This window comes from Paecilomyces variotii (assembly GCF_004022145.1).
Source record: "Paecilomyces variotii strain CBS 101075 chromosome Unknown C8Q69scaffold_3, whole genome shotgun sequence".
Lineage (NCBI taxonomy): Eukaryota > Fungi > Ascomycota > Eurotiomycetes > Eurotiales > Thermoascaceae > Paecilomyces > Paecilomyces variotii.
The window spans coordinates 920,428-942,547 of record NW_021167142.1 but is presented as its reverse complement, the minus strand read 5'-3'; the positions used below and the strand labels follow the sequence as shown (position 1 = coordinate 942,547).

Sequence of the window (22,120 nt, the reverse complement as noted above, 5' to 3'; positions counted from 1 at the left end):
ATCACTTTGGTATGGTTTTTGGTGTTGGGTTGATAAGTTCCAAGTATGTAATTAGGCAGATTGAAAGTTTGAACAGGATTTTGCGGTAGCTTATTCCAAGACTTTGGCCGCAACAATGTATACTTAACTATACTGAATAGCGGTTTGAATTAAGCTAGTATGTACGTACTGCAATCCATCCAACTGGGCGAACATCATCATACGATAGACTACATTATTCTCTCCCGCTTCGAATCGGCTAAGCTGAAAAACTGAATTCCGTGGACCAAGCCTGAAATACATACATACATACATATATACATAGCTTGTTCTCGACCAGCATGAAGCACTCGAGTCAGTTGTGATCGGCTGATCAATTGTTTATTTAGTTCTTAGAGCTTTCTCTATCGTAATAAAAGCCCTGAAATTTAGCTATAGTTTATTTATTTAGTCTAGAAATATATTAAAATACGTACTGCGTAATGCAAAAAAAAAAAAAAAAAAAAAAAAAAAAAAACTTAAAGAATATTTAAATATTAAGCTAATATTGCAAGAAGCTAGAATTTATGATTATACCAGTATACACACAGATTATAATCTTCTCAACGATTTGAAGCATCTTGTTAAGCCTAAAGCTAGGGCCTGGTATATCTGTGTAGTCTAGTACTAACGCGGATAATACTATATATAACTAGATATATCTTGCGTGAAAGTCGCGAGCACAGAAGAATGTAATGTACAATATTGTTGGTTCAATTATCTCTCAATCCTGGCATTGATTATGTCGTTCTGCAGTCTGACATGACAGCTACGGATCCAATATATCGAACTGCAAGGATGACAGTCAAGAAACCTGAAGTTTGAAGGCCAGAGTCAAATAACGTCCAAGTCTTTGTTTTGTGCTCTGGACAGATGTCCCATCTTCCTCCGATATTCCCGTACTTGGTTGAGACGTGCTCGAATACGTGTGAGATGTTTCGGGATTCAAACCAGGATATTTTTTTTCCCACTTTGGCGCCTGGCGTTAGTCGGCTGCTCTCAACCCTAATATCTGGAAGACGGAGGCTGTGCTCATTAGGCAAAAAACAAGTATTGCTGGTCTAGCGATCGAATGGCCAGGCTTCTTCCCACGCAAGTCTTTCCGTTTCAGAATGTGCTAGCTGGTCAATCAGCTCCGTCTTTGCTTGCTTGAGACGCTTTTTAACTTCGTCGTATTGCTCTGGCCGTACAACACCTTTGTCAGGCCACATCTGGCCCAGCGATTGCCTTAGGCTTCGCATTAATTCCATACCTCTTATTGCGCCAGAAGCATCCTCATTAATCGAAGCAGCCTCATCCGCAGAAAACACCAATGGAAACGGCGGGTTGCCAGAGGCTTGCACACCCGGAAGGGCTGTCCACTCCTTTTCAAGATCAAGGCATCTAGATTGATATAATGCCTCCCCGTCTATAAGGAGATTTTGAGCAAGAAGTAGCATCTCAAAGCTGGCAGTCTGTCGAAATTCCATGGCTTTGAATAATGGCATGTTATGGCTATAAGTGAACCTGCGATACAATGCCGAGAGTGACATTTTCAGGTATAAATCCTGGGCTTCAGCTTTCTTTGCAGGATCGAGTTTGTCGAAATCCACCGGGAAGGCTGGTGGATCAATACCTGTCGATTGAGGACCATCGTAATCAAGAAAGTATGGCAGGCGGGCATGGTCAAAGAGCGGCAACAGTTCAGTTGACTGCCAATCTATGATGCCTAACACCTCCGCTGGCCTTTCAGGGTGCACAAAGATGTTCTCCGCGTGGAGGTCAGGGTGCCATAGAAAGGCAGACGTGATTAATGGGTCTGTTGGTATAAGGTATTTCACGAGACGAAGATAATTCTGGAGAGCCGCTATCTTTTTAGAACGAGAAGGGCAATACGTGCCAGGCCCGTATAGCGATAACGGTGATCGAGGTAATCGTGCCATATTCTGCACACATGCAATCTCTCGAAGGCCGATCGCTGACTTGTACTGCTCTACACTCTTCCCTAGAATAATCGTGTAAGCAGATATCTTCCAAAATCGCAAAATTACGAAGTCATACAAGGACCTCTATCAAAATCCAATGCTATCCGACCATCATCGAGAGATTCGCGGCCTGTTGACGGGCCAACAGCAAAGCGATGATGCTCAGTCACCAGGTCACATCGATCGGAATATTCCATGTCAGACGAGTAATAGAGACTTCCATATTGGGTGAAAGGTGTCGACATCCAGTTTTTTTGATATCCGGAAATTGTTTTCACGAGTTCAAATCTTTCCTTGATACCCATTGTGGGCCAAACTTTACTGAGCTGGATACCGGCGACCTTCTCCATTATAATATATTCGGCGCCAACCGAGTTGTCTTCTGCTTTAGAGCTCCAAGCTAACACTTTCGGCACCGGGGTGCGTAACTCATTCCGAGCCTATGAGTGAAGCATCAGATAAAGTTAGAGTAGTGAGGGTCAACACCAAGTTGAGGATTTCTGCTTACAAAATCCATTGTTGCCACTTCACTGGCAGTCGTGTAGTGAGCTCGCCCCGCGTTCGGGTTTGGCACTTTACCTACAACTTGCGTACCATCGTGCATTGTGAAGAGGAAGGTCTTGTTGAACATCCCGTCAGGGAACTTCTCAACCCGAGCGCATTGTGCAGACGTCAAGCCGACTGATTCAGCAGCGCGCTTCACTAGCTCGTTCATATTGAATCTGACATAACGTATTGACATTTCCTGAGACTCATTGAATAGAAATTGGCCTCTTGTATAGTGAAACCAGTCATCATTTGCGTTCCAATCCGTGTGGGATGACCGGTTGAGAGCGGTTGCCAATTGACAGGAAGGAGAGGATGACATCCAATTTTGCTTCTTAAATAGAGAGAAGGCGCTGCGCATGGTATTAGGTATCATTAAAGTAGGGGAAAAAAGGAGTAGAGCTGAAAGGTGCAAAGTTGCTCGCCCCTATGAAGGAAGGTCTTGCAGTGGTGCAATTAATTTACGAGCTTCCTTATGAGATTGTGGAATACCTATAAAGATACTAAGGATGACCTTCATGGAACGAGACTAGCAGATTCAGTATCAATAAAAAGAATGATGGAAGGTCGCAAAAGAGGAGAAATCAAACTTCTTTCATCAAGGCAGTTGAGCCTCTAGCATGGATAACTGTATTCGTCGGGCTTAGGGATGGTATTTGAAATTTAAAATGCCATGGACCTCATGAATTTTTGTGTCAGTATTTCGCAAAGAAAGGTGTCTGACATTTTGAAATACACTAACCAACAAGAAAATTATTCTATTGGTTAGATGCATAGCTTAATTATGCTATTTAATACTAGGTGACCCAGTGATGGTCTGTGCGTTTTGAATTTCAAAAAGATAAAAAATGTTGAAATTTCGGTATCTATTGCATAGATTACTTACCCCTCCCTTCCAGTATTTCACCATTCCGACTCGGGCTTCCTCCCAAGGCCCCATTTCTCCGTAGGAACAATCACGCTGAAGCTACAGCAGCTTGCACTTGCACGGGCAACACGGAGTTGGTCATTGGATAGTCATTGTTTTGATCTACGGGTTTGTAGTCATATTCTCCATCATCTGGGCAGTTTGCATCAAAGTCTAGGTACATCTCCGAAATCCAGCCGCAGAGGACGCGAGCCGCGGTAGTCTGGCATATGGGAGTAGCTGGGTTGCCAATTTCATCGTAGCTCTGACGACCCCTATTCTCTTGTCGAAAAGCAGCTTTGCGCCATGGGTTCTCTTTGGAGGCTGCATGCTTCTCACGGCAATCGTCTGCATCCTCTTCATGCACGAGACTAAAGGGAAGTCTCTGGACGAGATCGAAGAGGCGTTCCGGACGAGGACTTCCAGTTCTCGCGGGCTTGCCAAAACTGCTCAGAGGCTCGTAGAACTAGGGCGGACCTCAGCAGATGAGTTTTGATGAACTAAATCCTCACGAGTTAGAGATGTGTGCAAAAAAAGGCCCTCAGCGAAGAGCTTCTGAAAGGCACATAATTGAGCAGTCCCAATAGATTGTCTTCGTCGTCGTTCGTCGATCGAAGTCTATTGACCGTAAATAAATTGAACCAGTTTACTGGGTACACCATGCTCTTCGACGTGTTACCATTATAGCTAGAATGCCTAGCAATATGTCATAAGCTGTTCCGTAGAAAGACGCAACAGTGTTCCACCATGCCTTGGATAATTATCTTCTTCATGCTCTCTGGAACATCCTGAAAGGTCCCCAGACCTCGTGTCGAGACTAAAAAGTTTTAGAGCCGTTTGCTAAACGCGAATTGGTACCTGATGTCCAATAGCACGCAGCCCTGAGTGGACACAAACATGCTTATCAGCTTCCCTGGCACGCGCGGGCCAATAAAGCAGTTTTTGCAGCCAGAGTCGCCACTATCTTCTTTGTTCTATTTGATCGGACGTCCCGGGACGCTGGACTGTGATAGAGCTATATGCCCGCTATGATAGTGTCATTCTTCAGGTTGGATATAACAATCGAGCAAACGAAGGCGAGAGGAGAATAGCGGTGAAGACATCCAGTAGCGAAGCAAAGAAAGTATTACTTACAGTAGTCATTTGATGCAGTATCGCCACACACAGATCGCGAAGACGGGGAAGGATCTTAGCGGCGGCAGGGGGCGGTTATCGCACTCTAAACCGATTAAAGAGGAGTTTTATCTGCTGGAGAACTTAGCAGAAAAATAATAATAATACCCCATACTCTCCCCTCTTTGCGTCTCCTATGAGTCCTATCAGTCGCATCGTTAGCGGGGATTCCGTCGAAGCTTGACTTTTTTACGAACAGCGGAAAGTTGTCGCCCAGCACAGAACCCCACTTGCTCCCGTCAAACTATCGCGATTCAATTCCCACTGCTGAAGCGGACACCCCGGCTTTTCAGCGTCATCGGCCTCGTCGACAAAACAGGCATTGTTGTGCGCTTCCACAGCGCGTTAGGACATACCATACACGCAAAGACATACAGTCAACATCTCCGGTGTTCTCCCCGCGACCAGACGACCGCTGAAGTGGGCAGATGCCTGGTTCGGTCGACGAGAGAAGCCCCCATGCGGGCAGCAGAGTAGGTAAGTGCTAGAGTCTATGCTTGCAGTCAACTTGGTCATATGTATGCAATCGATCTATATCTTGAGGATGGTCGATCGGGCATCCATCTGTCGGGGGCCTTTCCAATAGGGCTGGAGAATAAACGCTCTTTTTCTTTTCCTTTTTCTTAAAAATTTTTTTCTCTTCTGACAGGAATATTTTCTACGATATCCCCTTTCGTTATTGAAATATTTTCAAACTGGATTCTTGACTTCTCTTGCATAATTGTTATTCTTATTCTGTGATATTGGCCAAATTCCTTTTACTTGGGTCATCGATGCACATCGTCTATGACATATACACCTTTGGGGCTGCGGCATCATCATGAACATGTCTAACTTGCGTCGCAGAACCTCTGCCTGCAGCCGGAGTTTCTAACGACAGCTTGGCCCAGAGTCAGCATTCGACGAATGGATCCACGCCTGTTCTCACTGCAGAAGGTTGGGGTCCAAAGCAGCATCGGGCCAGCGTGGGAAAGAAGACGACAGCACGGCCTCCTATGCACCACTCTTCATCGTCTTTTTCGCAGTTTTCCTCTGCTATCCTCGATGAAGAGCAACTGGGGAAGCTAGCGACTGACGAGGATCCCCAGAACTTCCTTTTTGCCCAAGTGTTTGACTGGCTGCAACAAGAGCAGTCCAAACGCAAGGCCCGCAAGGCGAAGAGCGCTTCGGCGCCCGCACCGGACCAGGGTCCAGCAGCCGATATAGATAAACCTGCTCAGCGTGGCAGAAGTGACTCTCAGGGTTCTGAGGGCGCCTTTTCGCTGGGGAAGCTCGAAGAGATTCTGTTTCAGTATGCTTCTACGCGGCGAGAGGGGCTTCCGCTGGCAAGCGTCGCACGAAAGAGATCGCGTCGACGTCTCAAAGGGCTGCGACGAGGATCCATTTCTGAGTCTGATAATGCGGATGTCGATTCTGTTGTTCCAAGTGTTGATGCAACGTTGGATAATTCCAAGACACTTGCTTATAGCGGCGGTGCTGGAGAAGACGAAGCTGATGAGACGAGCTCCAACAGTAGACGGGGGAAAGAGCATTGGCTAACTTTCAAATCGGAAATCCTCCGTATTGTCCACACTCTTCGTATTAAGGGATGGCGGAGAGTGCCCTTGGAGAAGAGTGCAGAAATTGAAGTGACTCGTCTCAGTGGTGCACTCACCAATGCAGTCTATGTCGTTGCACCTCCTAAGGGATTTTCCTCGAAGAGCGCGGGTGCCTCCCCCGTCCTTGTGCCCAGGAGACCCCCACCGTAAGTTTAGGTCTTCATTTCATCGCGTGAAGCATATTAACCTTCGCTCTCAGGAAACTTCTTCTCCGTATATACGGACCCCAAGTGGAACATCTGATTGACAGAGAAAACGAGCTGCAGATCCTTCGTCGGCTTGGAAAGAAGCATATCGGGCCTCGCGTCCTGGGCACCTTCAACAATGGCCGATTTGAGGAATTCTTCCATGCTCGTACACTGACGCCTGTGGATCTGCGCATCCCCGAGACTTCTAAGCAAATCGCAAAGCGAATGCGAGAGCTGCATGAGGGAATTGAACTGCTCGAAGAAGAACGGGAAGGCGGTCCCTCTGTTTTCAACAACTGGGATAAATGGGTCGACCGCTGTGAGCAGGTGATTTCCTGGCTAGACAAGGAAATTCTGTCCCCAGAGAATGAACGGAAAGCGCAGTATGAACCGTGGCGGCGGAGGGGCTTCGTCTGTTGGGTCCCATGGCCTGTATTCAGGAAAGCAGTCGAGAACTACCGCGAATGGCTGGTCGCAAGCTGTGGAGGATCGCAGGGGGTTGCGCAGCAGCTCGTCTTTGCACACAACGATGTAAGCAATATGCGTCTGTTCCTCTATATGCCTCTAGCTAACATAGCTCAGGCTCAATACGGAAACCTCCTCAGGCTTGAGCCCAGTGGAGAGTCCCCTCTCATGCTTCCAGCCAACGAACACAAACAACTTGTGGTCATTGATTTCGAATATGCATCGGCAAACACTCCCGCTCAGGAGTTTGCTAATCACTTTGTGAGTCTTCCCCCATCCTGTATTGTCTATGGATCATCCTAACCACCCTTCAAAGACGGAATGGTGCTATAATTACCACGACCCAGAGAAGCCCTGGGCTTGCAACACACGAGCATATCCAACGCCAGAAGAGCAGCACCGCTTCATCCGCGCCTACGTCGACCACCGTCCTCAAGTGAGCGAACGCTCAGCCACCTCGCCATATGCCACACCCTACTTGAATCCCATGTCCGTCACTACCCCGCGCTTGGCGCCCTTCTCACTTGACAACGACGTACTCTCATCCAGCCCTGGCGCCCGCGCTCTTGGCCTAACTGAAGCCGAACGTCTCGACCAAGAATCCATGGAGATCGAAGTCCAGAACCTCATGCGCGACACAAGACTCTGGCGTGTCGCTAACTCCGCCATGTGGGTAGCGTGGGGTATCGTCCAGGCAAAAGTCCCCGGAATGGAAGAAGCCCTCGCCGCAGTATCGACACCACAAGACCAAAACGGCAACGGAGCCGACAACAATGCGGCTGCATCAATCGCTGAAGCACAAAAGCCCGGTAATCCGCCTGTTGACCCCGAAATTGACGAGTCGGATGCATTTGACTACCTCGCCTACTCTCAAGACCGCGCACTCTTCTTCTGGGCAGATGTTCTGGCTTTGGGCGTCGTTAAGGAAGAAGAATTGCCCGTGGAGCTGGTCGAGCGTGCAAAGTCTCTTATGATCCATTATTAGAAATGAGATATGTCTACAGGATCATGCATATTTGCTGGTCAGGATAGCTTTTACGTTGTGTATATATCCGTTGTATGTATGTACATAGACTTCGAAGATATTTCTTTTGTATATACATTTTGCAACGAGATACTTGGTCCTCATAGTATCCCAGTTGAAGTAGGAACTGTAGCCGTTCAGGAAGCGGGTCAGAATAGTTCTAATTAAGCGAACTAGAGAAGTGAGGAAGAGGAGCTCATCCTATTTATTCCTGTTATTTTTTTTTTTTAGGTCACATCAACATATGTCTTATCGTACCGTCCTACATTCCCACATTGTTAATTCCCCAGTTATTCATTACTGCATCATATGATTAAAGAAATAGGACGAAGATTCTGAAGAAAGATCCCGTCATTATCCTTCCGTCGTTCGTCTTCATCGGCAAGAAGCATCATCTAGGGGGAAATTGATGCCGTGGCTTTGCTCCCCCCTGATTCACATCATTCCAACCCACCACCGCCTCTTCTCTGCTCCGCTCTCCGCTTCGTCTGATTCTTCGCACTCTTGATCCACTCCTCGTAAGCCTCCGGACCCTGATTCTCCTTCATCTCCACAACACCCTTGAGAACCTCGCCAATGAAACCGACAAAGTTCCATCGTCGCAGAGTGTTCTCCCACGACCAGGCACGTCTCTTTCTCGCTTCGCGCTCTAATGTCTCTACGTCACCGATCTCTCGGGCCCGCACTCGCGGATCCTGCGTCACCGCCATGAGGTTGAATCGGATCTCGTCGCCAGGATAGCGCGCAATGCGTCGCTGTAGGACTTCGATCACTTTCTCGGGGAAAGCATCCAAGTCACATGGTCCATGGCTGATGGGGTATGGTTGTAGGCCGTCCAGCTCGTACAGCTTGCCGTTGACGGGCGTATAGGCGATGAAGTGGTACACGTCGCCTTCTTCATCTGCGGCAGTGCGAACCGTCTCATCGACGAATGGAGATGCGCGCGCAAAGGCATTGTGTGAGCTGCGGATAGCTTCGGAGTTGGAAAGCGCCTCTCCACGGAGGTCTGGTGGGAATCCTGTTGTGAAGTCCTTGAAGGAGCGGAGTTCTGGTCCGATCTCGATGGGGGCGGGGGTGTTGGATGGATCATCTTGGTTGAGGATCACGGATAGGATAGCCTGCGTGCCGCAGGCATTTTGGATCGTTTGCGCTGCGAAGAAGAGCCCGTCTTCTGTGGCGGACTGGTCGTATGTGCCGTCTTGCGGAGTGGTGGAATCGCGGCTCTGGCCGCCGATCCATTTGAACAGGAAGATGACGCCGTACACTGGCCTAGGTAGAATACGTAGCGAAATCAATAGCTGTTCGATCCGTGCACAACAAGCCCTTCAGACTTCAGGTGGTTCCCGTAATGGAGCCTAACTATGCTGCACTTACCCTAATGACCGTATCGTGTCCGCATCCAAGGAAATAAGCTCTTCGAATTGTACACCCTTGACTCCAAGATTCTCAATCAGAGATGTGAAAACACCCTTAGATTCTATTAGCGCAGCTCATACACACCACCGCGACCATGCTCAGAGCTCAAAGGAAGCTTAGTCCAGCAAGCGCCCATACCTCGTCCGACTCGATAGTGCTCCAGCCTCCGCCGTCCGCCATTGCTGTCCGACGTAGCTGCAGAGATTTCGTGCAATATGATAAATGGAGTAGTCGCAACTAGGAATGTATGAGATAAACGATGCAAGCAAAGAAGTACAGTGTCACAGTATTATTGAGCGCAGCCGGGTGCTTTGTCTGTGATGAGATTCCCTAGACGGGCAGTTCGACGATGTCACCGCCTGGAGCTAGGCCGTATCTGGCTCTGTTTGTATACTGTGCTTAGTCAGCCGCTGACCACTTCTACTTCACGTGACCATAGACGATCATTCCCGACGTCAACAGACTCTTGCTTCTACTACTACTAGTTAGTTACCTAGTAGTAGTAGGTACAGTTATGTACTCCGTACTACTCCTGTAGATTGTCGTGGTACACTTTACCGTAGCTCAGCAGTACCTGAATAAGAATGCTATCCTTCTCATTCTCTCTGGAATTGCTGTTCAGCACTAAAGATACCTTTGATGATACACCTTTGATGACGATAATATTGGCTTATCTAAACCCCAGAACAAGTCTCCCTTAACTAAGTAGTCCCTAGAACTAGTATCCCGAAAAAGGCAACTTTCTTGACACGGAGAGTATAGCCAGTACTCCAATACCGCAAAGCTTTTCTAATCTGAGGGGAACCATTCCCGCCCCCAACTTGGACAGCCAACTTTACTCCTCCCCCTCGAATTTAGGGTCAGTATCGGAAGGAATATTCTTTTCTCGAATTTCCATATCCCTGGCCTTGGCGGTTTTGCGCTTTGTTTCTTCCTCGTCAAAACTTACGATTTGACGAGTATTTCCGATTCTATCACATGCCATATGTTGCGTAAACAATGTCATAGATCGTTTGCAATCTGCCTGTTCATCGAAATCATACAGCTTAGACTTTTTGATAACAAGCTGGCTGTCTGTTACGTGAGCCTGCAAGATCCTTCCTTGGAGAGAGTCCATAAACGAGACCACCATTACCTGAAGCGATCGCGTGAAGAAGAGAAACGTCAGCTTTAATGTGTATGTCTTAAGGAGAAGCGTTCCAGATATGCTTACAGGAGGGATGCAATGCTCTTCAAGATGTTCGTGCTCCAGTTGTGTCATCATAACAGCAACAATTGTCAAGATCTCTGCTCGTGATATCTTTTCATCGGCAGTGTAATTGTGGTTAATCGTCACCATGGTGTGCGGCTCGTTAACACGAACACTCCAAGGCACTGCGCAATATCCATTTGCGATTTTGAATATTCTTCCAAATCTGCCCTTTTTCCGAAGCAACCCGGCGCTATCAATCGCATCGTAGAGGTCTTCGCGGAGTATCTCAGGACAAAGTCCGCTAACGACACAGTTAACCATCAGATATTCTTCTTTCTCTTAATAGGCATAGTAAGCGACACCCACATATTCTTCCAGTTCACTGCTCGGTGGAGGTATGTCTTCCTGTTGCCTTCGGGAAAGATTCGTCGACCCCCTCCGACTAACCAAGTCAGCTCACCTAAGAGGCTTCCAGCTGTGGACGGCTTGCTCCCGTCCTGGCAGTCGTATGCACGTAAAAAGCCCTCAGTGGCTCCATAGTTTTGATCAAAAGGAAAGGAATTCAACTTGTCTAATGACATAGGACTGAAAAAAGAGGAACCATTCTGGTCTTCGGGTCCCTCATTCTCTAGTTGAAGATCGCATAATGCGATACACAAGTCACTTGCAACTTTGTCCTCCAAGTATATGTCTTCTTCGTCTCTCACCAAGACTGCATTGAATATAGTACTGAGGCTGTTATGAGTGTTCTGACGCGCAAAGTCCTTAGTGAAGTTCAAGCTAGACGTGTCCTTCCCGAGCTTTCGCGCGACTTTTCTGAGGTCTAAAGTCGAGCTGATGCTTTTGAGAGTTTGGCGGCCCTTCAGGCGAATGGATGATGACATGGCCACTGAAACTCTCTGTATATCGAGGTTTAGCGAGGAATACCAGATAGAATGGAGTGTTTGAGCTGTATCTGATATGAGAGAAAGATTCATGAACGTCAAGTCTTTAATAGAAGTTGTGGGCTTTGGGTGTGTGCGAAGAGGTAATAACTACCTAACTACAGCATTGCCTGATGCTGACTCATCCACCTTCAAAGGGGAGGGATAACTCCATGCGCTGCGCAAGCAATTGGGTAATGTCTAGGCGTTTCATTCTTTGTTCCACATGATGGTGGCGCTCTTTGTTGTTCAAAAATAGACACAAAAACTATCCAGTAGAAAGTGATGAGACTACTTCGCAAGTTCTGCTGACAATATGTGGCCGCTCCACCTTTAGCTGAACTGTTTGCCAGGTCCTTGCTCTCTTTGTCAGGTTTATCTATTTCCTAGTCCGGGGTATTAAAGAAGCACTGTGGCTGTTTATCTCTTTCTACTAGTTTGTGCCTTTGTCGGTTTTAATATCGATAGATTTTGTTGATAAGTGGAATTTTATAATTTACCAAATCTTTTTTTGACATGAAATAAGTAACTTTGTGAATATCCTATATGTTTCATCCTATATTATTTTCTTTTCTTGTATGAAATGCAATGTTACTTTTTCTTTTTCTTTTTCTTTTTCTTTTTCATTTTCTTTTTCTTTTTCTTTTTCTTTTTCTTTTTCTTTTTCTTTTTCTTTTTCTTTTTTTTTTTTGGCATTAGACAGACAAGCTCTCTGAAGAAACTACGGAATTTGTCGGCGTATGTAGCAAACGCCAGGTTATCTGAACAAAGAGCAGTATCTGCGTGTGTTCCATCCGCAATGTCCCTAACGCACAAATATCCAGTGCTAAATGTGAAGTGTTCAAACCTCATTTCATATTTATTGCCCAAAAGTCTTTTGCAATCTTCTTTCTTTACCTGAGAGAATCCATTGACAAGCACGACATCTACCACGGACGCCTCCAGCGCTGAAGGCGAAATACTCGAGCTCGTTGCCATATTCGATTCCTCAACCTCCTCACTTTCAACTCTCCTTAGCTCTCATACGTCTTTTGGGTCTTCCCCTCCCCGCGCAACATGGCGTCTGGATTAGAGCAACCTGAAGTTCCTGGTTTCTCTTTTCCAGGCGACTTGCAAGAGTTACAAGACCTCCTAGAGGAGGCGGGGATCTCGAACAAATCCATCCACAACCTGCCTTCAAAATGGTTTCTGTCTGCATCGAAAGTAACCCAAAAGCAATTTCTCGCTTTTCATATAGTCTACCCTGAGATGTTACCGCCAGAGAAGCTGGTCAAAGATCATCTACATCTCTACGATCTCGACCTGTCCTGGGAGGCTGCAAAAGTCATACTGGGGGGCTTCGATGACTTTGGAAAGTATCTCGACCTACTCGAGAATAGGATTTCAATCAATGGCATCTCCAGGAATCACCCCCTTTTCCCTCCCTCCCTCAAAACAATGAAAGATCTGCACGAACTTTGCATGCAAGGACAGGATTCCACTGAGAGAGCCGCACCCACAGTGGCAAAGACCTCGGGAAGAAAGAGTACTAGGCTCGCTATGAAGGATCTATTGTCTGGGGCTACAGGTCGTCGTGAGGACCCAGCTATCCCCCTGGGTGACTATCCCGATGAGAAAGGGGAGGTCGAACGTGAAGCCACAGTCAACTCCGCCCTTGTTGTATTTCTCAGGGAATTTTCTTCCGTCGTTCATAACCGAGAGACTGAATCTGTGTTTGATCCGCTGGTCGAGAAGGCCACGTTTTCCAACGGCAATCACTTTACTGCAATCACAGACGGCGTTCTGCGGAGACTTGACGACAAGCAAATCCTAGCAATTTTGGAAGTGAAGAAGCGGGACAGGGAAAAGAACAAAGAATTGATTCTCATGCAGGAAGCGGCCGAGATAACTTGTTGGGTTAAGAACTCGTACCAGAAGACCTCTTTCTTAAACGGCCAGTATGTACCGTACCGTGAATACATATATTCTAACCCCCGGAACGTTTTTAGAAGCTGACCCTTGGTTTTCTTGCGTTTTAGTCCACTCCTAATTTCTCAAGATCGAGAAGAGCTCTTTGTGTCTTTCGCGTTTTGTGACGACGAGTACATCGACTACCTTCGGACGGCTTCCGTGGAAAACCCTGCCAGGAGATATGCGACCATACAAACGTATGGTCCGTTTAAGATCACTTTGAGGACAGAGATGCTGTGGTTTGCGACTTTAGTGGTCACTATCACCCTAGCAGCGCAGAATCGGATACCATCGACAATCTAAGTCCTTCAGTAATATTACTGAAGGCTGGACGAGTCACGGATTTATCTATGCTCACCATCCGTTCTCTGATGATTATTGCGACTGCTTTGGTGTAATAACATACAATGGTCAGTAAAATAGATGAGAAGTGCTGCTCGTGTACTTTAGGTACTTACCTACAGTCGCGCTAATTAAGTATTCGTGATTTTTTTTCGCACCACCAAAAATCTAGGTGTTTTTAAGCCTTACTAACCACAATAAAATTAAATAGAATCTCCTGTAAAATAGTATTATATTAAAATATATTGATTAAAGTATATAATATATTTTTTTAAATTTTTTAAATTAAGAGGTTCTTATATTATATAAGTTTAAAGTTTATCCTTAAAAAAGGTATAGTTATATATATTTTAGCCCTTACCTATTATATAAATATTAACCTTTTTTAAAAAAATTTATATATAAAAATTAAAGCTTTTATCTTATATTTTATATATATTTAATAATATAATAGGCTTTATATATAAATTTATTGAATAAAATCTATTTAAAATTAGCTACTTTTATAAAAAAGTAGTAAAAATAGCTAAAAATATAGAAAACTTAACCTTTTTAATTAAGTTTTTCTCAATAAAATTATATATAATATATAATATTTTATTGATTATATTTATAAAATAAAAGTAAATATTTAATTTTTATATATAAAATTTTTTATAAAAATTATTAAAAAAAAACTTATTTAGGTTTTATAAAATATAAAATTTAATATAAAAGTAGTATATTTTAAACTATAAAAAATATATAAAAGCTTATATAAATAATTTTTATTATATTTTTTTATAAAAATTAATGTAATAAATATTTATTTCCTTATTTTATTTTAAGTATATCTATATTGTTGGTGCTGTTAAAAATAAATATATTACATGGTTGTTTTTTTGTAGTGTCGAAAACTTTTTACATAGAACTGTAGTATCGGTCGAGCTAACTGAATAAATAGGCTAGGTAGTTAGTACTGGATGCAAACAAGCTTTTCATATCACGTGATCTCATCAGATACATGTCCACGTGATCGAGTTCCCGCTGTAACGGTCGTCCTTCCGCATCTGGATCCAGTGCTAGTTAAGTAGGTAGGTAGGTAGTTATGGAGAAACTAGAATAGTTTAAAGTCACGAATACGAGCTCCATCCCTACGCACGTTAGGACCCTGTCTTACCAATGGTTACACCGAGTGTTAGTAAGTCGACTAGTCTACTTCTTATATTCCGGTCCAATGGTTTCAAGCCCGGATAATTCACACGCAGGTACACAGGTGGACGATCTCTGTGAGACCAAGAAAACTCGTATATGCGACCTTTTGCCTAAGTTATAGTGATATCCGCCGCTTTGGTCCTGTATAAGCTTATTTTAATGTTACTTGTAGTGTAGGCTAATTTCATTGTGGGTATACTTGGATGATAATCGCCAAAGTATAGAATTTCCTCAGGACAACGGTGGCTCCCTGCATTATAGGCAGATTAGATAATTATAAACCAACGTATTGATTACTCCGTAAAGAGGAAATGGTATAATAGCTATCCTGTTAACTCCGAACGAAATGCTGCTATTTCGGATCCCTAACTGGAACCGAAAACAGATTTATACGATGCAAAGCTTCATGGACGGGTCGTTTCGTCGTGCATAAGTCTTGCAACTGCCGGAACAGTAACATTAAACTTTCGCATAGTCAATGTAATAAACAGTTATTTCGGCAACTGCCGAGAATACTATCACATGGTGAGGGACGTTGTGGGAGCGGTGTCGCATGCGGAAGCATAGGCACACCCCTTATTCTCGAGGCTCTTGGGAGTTTCCATTGTTTGGTTTGAGATGAGCCAAACTGGTTGACTCTGACATATTCGAGGATGGTGGCTCCGGGAATCGTACCGTATATCCGATTTTGTCTTGCAGCGACCATTATGCTGCAGTCGGTTCGTTCTGATTCCATAGTACAGGCCAAGGATACGTCGGAAAGACATAGCTTTCAGTATTGGATTATACGCACTGGCTAAACGGGAGTCCAGGGAGCGTCTTTATCCTGGTATTCTGCCAATTGGGGAATCGTATGAGAAATCTAACGAAGCGCATTCGCTGGAAGGCACTCATATTGACTTCTTTAGTTTCACGTCCAACAGACTTCATGAGCAGCAACGTTGTATGCAGATGGTCCATGGTAGGCGCCCATTGATGATCCTCCGGAATCCTCAGAAGTTACTGCACCATGACCAACGATATCATTCACGTAGGTGGGCGAATATGTAGACGAATGGTCATCCACAGCATCGAGACGCTCATAACTTGAGAAGCCAGCCCGATCATGTGTGGGTTGTGAATGGAGGTCGGTAAAGTCATGGGCTTGTGCGCGGGATCCATAGACAGACGTCAGGTGAAACGGTGAAACGGACATCGCAGTGGCTGGCGGAGTGTGGACAGGTGATGCATATGCCGAGTATAGGTTGGCGTTGGAGGGCAAAGGGGCCGAGTAGAAGTCTTGGAGACCGTGGTATGGACTAGGAGGCGCAGGGGAGTAATGATCCGTAGGTCTCGCTAGATTGTGTAGGTTGTTTCTGTACGTCGTGACAATGTCGAAAGGTAAGTCCATCAGTGCCAGAGCCAGCTGCACCTCTGGGGAAAACGGTTGCGCAGCTTTCCGTGCTAGGACAATGCGGTAAATGTCTTCAATGGGCCCTGCTGACATGCATCCAAGGTAAGTGCCACCAATCGCAGGAAAGAGAGGCTCCAAAGCCAGAGCAACAGCGTAAAATTGAGCCAGAACTGCCAGCGCTCCCAGGTCGCTCTCCTCGCCACGAAGCATCGCTGGTGGTAACCAAAAGAGCCATGTTCGAAGAGGTTGAAGCCTTCCGAAAGCTTCTTCCGGGGATTGAAGGGGAAGATCGTGACGAAGTTGTTGGACAAATCCTAAAAGATCCGCAATTCGCTGGTAATGCTCCTGGTTGTGTCCGATTCGTTGTTGGATATTCGCAAGGACGGCATACGTTCGATCAAAGCGATCTAGCTCGTCATCGTGAAACTGATTGATATTGTTTTGATATCCTGGAGTTCTAGTGCTCCTGAAGCTCCTCTGTCTCTCCACGAATTGTGCCAGTTCTGATTCTTCCTTCCAAAGCGGCTGCATCGCACTGAGGACCTATGCGTCACTGTTAGCTGTGGTATACCTAGAAGCGCACACGTAGAAAATTTACCGTTGAGACGCCTCGCTGTAGAAAAACCCAGCCACGCCTGTTGATACGTTAGCCTGTGTGCTAGAATGACGCTAGAGATCTTCACCATTCAGTTATCTGCCATGACAATAATATCGACGCAGACAGAATAGCGTCGCAATTTTCTCTTGAGAAAGCGCCTATAGCCCCTTGCAGTCCTTTGATGGCTACACCACGGTGGTGGTAGGCCAAATTGTCTGTCTCCCGGTCTTTGGTTATCCATGCGAGATGGGATGCTGAAAGTGCAAGAATGGAGCTCATAACGAAGTCATTCGAAATGCCAATAGCCAAGAAGCTACACATCGTAGTGATTAGATCGCGTCACAAGTGACAGTTATTGTTGACGGATCCGGGTACACTTACTGAGGCATCCTCTGCGCCCATACGGTTACACCACTATACCCTTGCCGATGCAAGTCCACTGAAAGCCCAGCAATGTGGTGAATCAGCCTTAGCTCAATGTGGGAGAAATGGTGCCAGCCATTTTCTGGGCACAGATGTGAGAGCTCCGTAAATGGACAGATCCCTGTTCTCCGCCAATTCTCGATTTCCATTTCAATTTCTGGGGACATGAGGAGATCGGGGGCCCTTTGACTCCTGGATGCTCCCTCGGTTACCACTGTATTATCCATATAGTCGCAGCGGCAGTTATGTTTTGTGCAGTTCCGACTACATTTTCTCATTGTCAGCAGGGAAATACATGATTTTAAGCAGAGTTGCAACTCATCAGATGGTAGCATACCATTGAGGAAAGGTTTCATCACAACGAATATGTCTCTTCTTGCAGGTTTTGCAGCCATTCCTTGATTTTGTATGACTCTTTCGAGGAGGACCACCTCCCGGGCCTGCCATGCCGGATGGTCGAATGCAGGTATCGAGAAGGTCTCCGCAAGGCACAAGAAAAAAAAAAAAAACAAAAGAAAAAAAACAGACAAGCAAGGGCCCTTCAGGAGAGGTGACGTGACTACAATGAGTCTGTTAGGTCAAGAAACCTAGGGTCAGGAAACCGCCTGCTGCCCAAGGTTTGGCACTGCCACCAGATAAGAACAGTATGGCAGCTGAGAATAGAGGATGGACGCTAAAGAAAATCGGTGGAATGTGAGGAAACTGGTGCTGAAAGTGCCCTGGTTCGTGTAGACCGACAATAGCGTTTTTCCTGAGTGCGAGGAAGTGGGATATCGCGAATATCTTGGAGGAGTGTACGCTCTCCACGATAAGAACCGTGCGAAAAGACAGACAGAGGCCGTATGCAAGCAGTGAGGCGGCCTCTGTTGTTTAAGAACCTGCAAGCAGTCAAGAATGGCTCAGCATCCGCTCTACAACGACCTGTCAAGATGTCTGAAGCGCGCGCCACGGCTCGGTCAAGTGCTGATGCCCAGATCGCAGTTAAATCTAGCCTGTTATGTAGCCTTTGGCCCATGGCTTGCCTCCGTCTCTCCTGGCGAGCAGGCTCTGCTATGCCCTGTTTGGCCCCTTGTCCTTCAGCTCAAAGGCTACGAAATGAGCTAGACCAGGCGCATTGTAGTTTAAGGGAGTTGCTGCTAAGGGCTTGGGCCATCCTCCTAAGTTGACGGCCCGGAGAGGAGTCTCAAGCTCCCCATCAGCGGTGGATTAGCACGTATAAATCCCGCCCAGTGGATGGCCTAAATCTACCGTTAGGCGGTCCGTAACGGGCTAACTAAGGACATTCTCGCCGAAGCCAGCGGCGAGATATAGCAATTTACTACGTACTGACGCCCATCTCTTTGGAACGATCCGGAGATCTTTGATGCCCAGGAAACCCCCATCAGTACTGCGAAAGGTGTACTTGCAGCATGACCCCGATGGACATACTCTTGGGGAACTGCAGTAGCGTATCCAACACGGCTCATCGTAGAGAGCGGTGCGGCCAAACCAGCGACGGCGCATCGGGGCATCTCGCTTGACCACACCTAAATCGCGACCTGTCCCAACAGGCCCAGCGCGGAAAAATCGCCATCTAGCATGCCTCGATAGTCCCTTCTGGAGAGATATACGCTTTTCTGAGAAGGGTTGGTCTTCGAATTGGGGGCGTTAAAAGACCGTGCAATTGCAAGTGGAGTGAGGCGCGGGGGGAAGAACGGCGGGACCAGGGGTCGCCCAAATTCTCTCGATGGTAGCCTAGTTGGATCGTAGAAAGCCCTGCATATTATTATTGTTATTGTTGTTATTCTTGACAGCTCTTGTTCTCTGCTCGTCGGCGGCTCGGGGGCCGAAACCTGGAAGTTGGCCCCACGAATCCACTATCTAACTGTTCCCCGGTGTAAGTCACTGCGTGGATCGGAACTCCCAGTTGGCTGTACCGTGCGCGCCGTCGCCAGCCATCCCCGCGCTGCGGGAACGGCCTATCATTCCTAGTAGTGTACTGTCTCTTGGCTGATTGCTGACATGCTGCTAAAAACCCAAGAAACTTTGGCGACTGGTTTGGACCGGTGATGATCATTATTGCGCATTGGATGACATTGTGGGTGGAAGATTATTTCGGTTCTGGCGTTGACGGTGCCCGAATAATTGCACAGTGGCATCGCTTAGGCCATTGGGCAAGCGAATCAGACGGCAGCTTTGGATAAAACGCAGAAGCTATCGCTTTGGGCGCATTTCCGGTTCCAGCAGAACTTCTAGTTGAATCCATATAGCCATTAGTCTCACCTCAGAGTAGCGGTATCCGGTGCCCTGGATATGGAAACTGCTTCCAATACACTAAGCGGAGTGTACACTTTCAATGGATGCAGCAGCATATGAGCGGGAGCGCCTATTACCAATCCCAACAGAGTTCGTTGGACCGTCTTATGGAGTCCTGGAGGAGTCGATACATATTGTTAGCGCGGATTGAGTCGTCTGATGCAACGGGGAATTAGGATTAACTCAAGAGGGACCAATAACACCACGAAAAGAATTATACGGTGGACCAACTTCGATATGGAGTTCGTCATTAGACTGATTTCTCTTAGGATGTACCCCATCCCAGTGATGTCCCCTCCGTCCCGCTGGAAAGGATTAGCTAATGAGCCTCGAGCAGATTCATCGGTGGACACATAATATCACATACCATCTTTTTTCCCAAACGCGATACTCTCCAATTGCGGCTCATGTCCTTAGCGGAAAGCGGTCTCTCGCTACCCTTACTGTTTCTGTTATGTCTCCGGAGACAGTGGCTTGCGCGATCCAGTAGTTAGTTCCTTTTCAAATATTATGGTAATCCCTGACGACATTTGCCTGTCACTGAGACAGCGTCTGGAAATACACTGTCGCCTAAATAAAGTGACCACCCCGACGCTATGACATGGAAAAGTCCCGTTCAAGTCATCTGTCGTAGTCTTCATGCCATTCCCAGAAGTAGATGACTCTTCCCCTCCAAGAAGACTACTTCGAAGACAGCCTCATTGAGTGATTGCTCCACGTGTCACTGCCCCGTGGTTGTGGCTGCAGCCTGGTCTTAGATTGTCTCCGAGGAAGACGCATGCACAGTACAACCACCTCGTTGCGGTCTTGGTAGGACTGAATTGCAGAAGCGCGAAATGCGGACGATCAATGCCGACGTTTGGAGTATGGATCAACCGACGCAGATGTCTGTTCACGTCCCTGAGGAATATGTCTATGGCAACAGGCGGAAATGAAAGGTCTGATCACCGTCTGTTTCCAAATGGCCATGCTGTCTCAAGGACAACACGTATCGTGTTACCAGAAATCCGGTACGGGAATGGCATTCCTCTACTGTTTCTGGTCTGATCATCTCGATAGGCATTCTCTGGTTGAGTGCAGGCTGTTCCGTAGGGGCGTAGCTTGCTGTGCGGCGGGGTAACACAGTGGCGCGAAACAAAGTTATCCGCCAACGACTAGGTAGAATCATGGACGCCTGGTATAGGTCCAGCGAACAGACACGGTCGAACCAGCTGTCTGGCATTCTGGGACCGTGCGAAACTGAATCGAGGCTGAGATGAGAGATTGGGGGTTGAATGGTCGGGGGCCGACCCGAGAGGAGCGTGCGCGGCTCAGCCCGCGGATGACCTTGTCAACTTTGACGCTAAACGCTCAGCCTAGACTCTACAGTAGTCTAGAGAAAGCTACGCACCTCCAGTACACGCACCCACAACGTGGAGTATCATCATCTTCTTTTTCTCATGTCTCGTGCTTATCCATCCCGGACAGATACTTCAGTGTGCTGCCAGGAGTCTGCAGATACCACCATTCTCATTAAGCATCCTCATTAACCATTGCTCTTCGGATTGCAAGCTCTAACTATTGTCAGGGATGAGGCCCAGTGATGAACAGTGGCCTAGTATTGCAGATCTTCCTATAGATAAGGGACAGCCAAGCCCTGTTGACGAACGTTATCGGACAAGGCCCCTGATTCTATTGCGGAGACACTTCTTGTATGTACAGTGCCTCTGGCTGCAGAATCATTAAATCGAAATTGCAGGGAGAAATGCAGATCAATCAATGCCTGCAATTCACCCCCATTATCGGCTACCCCAGGACGCTGTTTCATGAGAGGACGAAGTACTGAGCCCCCAGCCTTGTGATAAGATGATTCATACTGAATATCATCGGTGCTCATGATATAACCCTGTCGTTGGAGAAAGACTCCAGACAGGCTGCCAGCTATTACCAGGATGGAACTGCACGGCCCTGCTTGGGTTCTTCATTGAATCTCACATCCCACCGTGATCGTCATGGAGGTTATTTCAGATCCCTACTAGTCGGTTCTTCTACCCGGATTGACCTCTCTTGTGAGGGCAGATACCATGTTCTTACTTGGTTCATGACTGGTCTTTCTTTCATCTCTCTTTTCAGGATTGAAGTACCAAGTGTCTCACTATGCAATACCTGCCTGAAGGACTGGAACGTTAATTGGCCCAATCTGCCGAATCTCGTCACGTAGTGGTCATTGCTCAAGAAAACTCGACCATAACAGTGGGCGATTCTGGGGGCTCTTCGTTTTCGCCATCAGCCCTATACGGTGGGATTGAGAGCAAGTTGCGAACTGATGCTTGCTTGGCAGACCCAGTCTGTCACGATGTTTGTAAGGATCTTGTAATAACTATCTAGGTGGTATTTCCACTTTACCAAAGAGCGTTAGAACCTCTCTCCTTGGCATATGATATACCAACGGCTAGCCACGGTCTGCTTCAGATCCACGGTCATGGGCTAGTCTAGGTTTCCGATCTCCAAAAAAGCAAAAGAACAAGCCCA

General features: G+C 46.6%; 6 protein-coding genes across 6 annotated transcripts; 2 read left to right on the top strand and 4 right to left on the bottom strand.

Moving 5' to 3' along the window:
* Positions 1 to 1,079: 1,079 nt before the first annotated feature.
* C8Q69DRAFT_485778 (kinase-like domain-containing protein) lies at positions 1,080 to 2,724 on the bottom strand (the record flags this gene model as incomplete). Its single annotated transcript, XM_028631853.1, has 3 exons — positions 1,080 to 2,002; positions 2,059 to 2,422; positions 2,491 to 2,724. The coding sequence occupies 3 exons, from the start codon at positions 2,722 to 2,724 to the stop codon at positions 1,080 to 1,082; spliced, it is 1,521 nt and encodes a 506-aa protein (XP_028486473.1).
* Positions 2,725 to 4,555: 1,831 nt separating this feature from the next.
* Positions 4,556 to 8,014, top strand: C8Q69DRAFT_206159 (choline kinase). Its single transcript, XM_028626139.1, has 5 exons — positions 4,556 to 5,085; positions 5,455 to 6,352; positions 6,406 to 6,925; positions 6,977 to 7,120; positions 7,176 to 8,014. Exons 1-5 carry the CDS (start codon positions 5,037 to 5,039, stop codon positions 7,842 to 7,844), a joined length of 2,280 nt encoding a protein of 759 aa, XP_028486472.1. The 5' UTR covers positions 4,556 to 5,036; the 3' UTR covers positions 7,845 to 8,014.
* Positions 8,015 to 8,323: 309 nt separating this feature from the next.
* Positions 8,324 to 9,631, bottom strand: C8Q69DRAFT_490978 (putative 26S proteasome-associated ubiquitin C-terminal hydrolase; the record flags this gene model as incomplete). The annotated part of the gene is made up of 3 exons (XM_028632135.1): positions 9,438 to 9,631; positions 9,258 to 9,352; positions 8,324 to 9,152 (listed from the first exon to the last, which is right to left on the bottom strand). Exons 1-3 carry the CDS (start codon positions 9,477 to 9,479, stop codon positions 8,324 to 8,326), a joined length of 966 nt encoding a protein of 321 aa, XP_028486471.1. The 5' UTR covers positions 9,480 to 9,631.
* A 159-nt stretch (positions 9,632 to 9,790) lies between these two features.
* C8Q69DRAFT_461401 (hypothetical protein) lies at positions 9,791 to 11,509 on the bottom strand. The gene is made up of 3 exons (XM_028630239.1): positions 10,858 to 11,509; positions 10,513 to 10,792; positions 9,791 to 10,434 (listed from the first exon to the last, which is right to left on the bottom strand). Exons 1-3 carry the CDS (start codon positions 11,466 to 11,468, stop codon positions 10,135 to 10,137), a joined length of 1,191 nt encoding a protein of 396 aa, XP_028486470.1. The 5' UTR covers positions 11,469 to 11,509; the 3' UTR covers positions 9,791 to 10,134.
* A 929-nt stretch (positions 11,510 to 12,438) lies between these two features.
* Positions 12,439 to 13,814, top strand: C8Q69DRAFT_461399 (hypothetical protein). Its single transcript, XM_028630238.1, has 2 exons — positions 12,439 to 13,351; positions 13,433 to 13,814. Exons 1-2 carry the CDS (start codon positions 12,471 to 12,473, stop codon positions 13,665 to 13,667), a joined length of 1,116 nt encoding a protein of 371 aa, XP_028486469.1. The 5' UTR covers positions 12,439 to 12,470; the 3' UTR covers positions 13,668 to 13,814.
* Positions 13,815 to 15,723: 1,909 nt separating this feature from the next.
* C8Q69DRAFT_206026 (hypothetical protein) lies at positions 15,724 to 17,874 on the bottom strand. The gene is made up of 5 exons (XM_028626138.1): positions 17,652 to 17,874; positions 17,273 to 17,578; positions 16,977 to 17,204; positions 16,892 to 16,928; positions 15,724 to 16,836 (listed from the first exon to the last, which is right to left on the bottom strand). The coding sequence occupies exons 1-5, from the start codon at positions 17,759 to 17,761 to the stop codon at positions 15,811 to 15,813; spliced, it is 1,707 nt and encodes a 568-aa protein (XP_028486468.1). The 5' UTR covers positions 17,762 to 17,874; the 3' UTR covers positions 15,724 to 15,810.
* Positions 17,875 to 22,120: the final 4,246 nt, after the last annotated feature.

What these genes read in the sequence shown, in the direction of transcription:
- C8Q69DRAFT_206159 (XM_028626139.1), top strand. Translation starts at nt 5,037, where the DNA reads ATGCCTGGTTCGGTCGACGAGAGAAGCCCCCATGCGGGCAGCAGAGTA. An exon ending in CCATGCGGGCAGCAGAGTAG is followed by an intron (nt 5,086 to 5,454) that starts GTAAGTGCTAGA and finishes CTTGCGTCGCAG; the next exon opens with AACCTCTGCCTGCAGCCGGA. An exon ending in AGGAGTTTGCTAATCACTTT is followed by an intron (nt 7,121 to 7,175) that starts GTGAGTCTTCCC and finishes CACCCTTCAAAG; the next exon opens with ACGGAATGGTGCTATAATTA.
- C8Q69DRAFT_461401 (XM_028630239.1), bottom strand. Translation starts at nt 11,468, where the DNA reads ATGAATCTTTCTCTCATATCAGATACAGCTCAAACACTCCATTCTATC. An exon ending in GCAGTGAACTGGAAGAATAT is followed by an intron (nt 10,793 to 10,857) that starts GTGGGTGTCGCT and finishes CTGTGTCGTTAG; the next exon opens with CGGACTTTGTCCTGAGATAC. An exon ending in AAGAGCATTGCATCCCTCCT is followed by an intron (nt 10,435 to 10,512) that starts GTAAGCATATCT and finishes CGATCGCTTCAG; the next exon opens with GTAATGGTGGTCTCGTTTAT.
- C8Q69DRAFT_461399 (XM_028630238.1), top strand. Translation starts at nt 12,471, where the DNA reads ATGGCGTCTGGATTAGAGCAACCTGAAGTTCCTGGTTTCTCTTTTCCA. An exon ending in ACCTCTTTCTTAAACGGCCA is followed by an intron (nt 13,352 to 13,432) that starts GTATGTACCGTA and finishes CTTGCGTTTTAG; the next exon opens with TCCACTCCTAATTTCTCAAG.
- C8Q69DRAFT_206026 (XM_028626138.1), bottom strand. Translation starts at nt 17,761, where the DNA reads ATGGCAGGCCCGGGAGGTGGTCCTCCTCGAAAGAGTCATACAAAATCA. An exon ending in TGGGCGCAGAGGATGCCTCA is followed by an intron (nt 17,205 to 17,272) that starts GTAAGTGTACCC and finishes TACGATGTGTAG; the next exon opens with CTTCTTGGCTATTGGCATTT. An exon ending in TCATGGCAGATAACTGAATG is followed by an intron (nt 16,929 to 16,976) that starts GTGAAGATCTCT and finishes ACGTATCAACAG; the next exon opens with GCGTGGCTGGGTTTTTCTAC.